We start from the raw sequence: 1,760 nt of genomic DNA, 5'->3' as shown, positions 1-1,760 counted from the left end.
TGATGATTACTCACTAGTAAATCCTTGATCGTAATTTTTTTTTTTTTTTTTTTTTTTTTTGCTATTAAATGTCGCATTTACACGTGTCATGGCTACTTACCTGCACCGTCACTCGTAATCAGTTTCTGAAATGTCATTAACTAATTTCATTGCGATGTATAATCTCATTCTATGTAGCAGATGTTGATTTTACAGACCAATAAATTAAGATATGATAAATTTCGTCGAACCAACTTCACTTACTCTAAGTATTTCAAAGACTAGCAACTCTTCACAAATTCATGAAAACCTGTATTCAACCCGATACAGTGACCAACATCACTACGTCCTTCGTCTCAATAACTTTATGATCTCTTTTATCGAACGACCTCCTCCCCCCCTTCTATTATTGAAGGGGTGGGGGGGAGAGGGAAAGTATTTTTCCTCACTTGAATAGGCGTGGTCACTACCTCCATCCTCATCCTCCTTCCCATCCCCCATTCCTCTCCCCATACCCCGATCATCTCCCCATTCTACATTCCCCATTTCTCTCCCCAGTCCCCAGTCCTCTTCCCATTCTACATTCCCCATTCCTCTCCCCATTCCCCATTCCCCAACCATCTCCCCATTACCATTCCCAATTCCTCACCCCATTCTACATCCCCCATTCCTCTCCCCATTCCCCTTCCCATTACCATTCCACATTCCTCTCCCTATTACCATTCCACATTCCTCTCCCTATTACCATTCCACATTCCTCTCCCCATTCTACATTTCCCATTCTCCAGTCCTCTTCCCATTCATCTCCCCATTCCCATCCCCCTTCTCCATTCCCCTCCCCATCCTACATTCCCCATTCATCTCCCCATTCCCCATTCCCCAACCATCTTCCCATTCCCCTCCCCATCCTACATTCCCCATTCATCTCCCCATTCCCATCCCCCTTCTCCATTCCTCTCCCCATTCCCCTCCCCATCCTACATTCCCCATTCATCTCCCCATTCCCCAGTCCTCTCCCCATTCTACATTCCCCATTTCTCTCCCCATTCTCCAGTCCTCTTCCCATTCTACTTTCCCCATTCATCTCCCCATGCCCATCCCCCTTCTCCATTCCTCTCCCCATTCCCCTCCCCATCCTACATTCCCCATTCCTCTCCCCATTCCCCAACCATCTTCCCATTACCATTCCCAATTCCTCACCCCATTCTACATCCCCCATTCCTCTCCCCATTCCCCATTCCCCTCCCCATTACCATTCCACATTCCTCTCCCCATTCTACATTTCCCATTTCTCTCCCCATTCCCATCCCCCTTCTCCATTCCTCTCCCCATTCCCATCCCCCTTCTCCATTCCTCTCCCCATTCCCCTCCCCATCCTACATTCCCCATTCCTCTCCCCATTCATATCCCCATTCCCCAATCATCTCCCCATTCCCCTCCTCATTACCATTCCCCATTTCTCTCCCCATTCTACATTCCCCATGCCTCTCCCCATTCCCCAGTCATCTCCCCATAGGACATACGAAATACCTTTCACCCAATCCCACAAGCAAATAGAGGCGACCCCTGGGCGAGATGTAGTAGGCTACTCTGGTTTTGGCTTAGTTTGCTAACCAATGGTTGTTTGTTTGTTTGGTTGTTTGTCGATGCTTTTGAGGTGGATTCTTGTGCGACTTCTTTTTATTACTTGTTTGTCTTGTCAGAGGCAACGCTCTGGCTTTTTTTTTTTTTTTTTTTTTTTTGCAACCGGTAGTATTAATTTACTCTCGGTTTATTCTTAC

The 1,760-nt window shown here is 46.8% G+C and overlaps 1 protein-coding gene across 1 annotated transcript in view; it reads left to right on the top strand.

Annotated features, from left to right (window-relative positions):
• Positions 1-1,536, top strand: part of LOC137641075 (uncharacterized) — a 2,781-nt gene extending 1,245 nt beyond the window's left edge. The window contains exon 2 of the mRNA XM_068373521.1: positions 538-1,536. Coding sequence (XP_068229622.1) covers positions 538-1,536 — 999 coding nt within the window. The remainder of the gene's footprint in view (positions 1-537) is intronic.
• Positions 1,537-1,760: the final 224 nt, after the last annotated feature.

This window comes from Palaemon carinicauda, chromosome 5 (genome assembly GCF_036898095.1).
Source record: "Palaemon carinicauda isolate YSFRI2023 chromosome 5, ASM3689809v2, whole genome shotgun sequence".
In the NCBI taxonomy this organism is placed as follows: Eukaryota; Metazoa; Arthropoda; class Malacostraca; order Decapoda; family Palaemonidae; genus Palaemon; species Palaemon carinicauda.
Note: the sequence above shows the minus strand (reverse complement) of the source record. Positions and strands in the feature narration are given on the sequence as shown.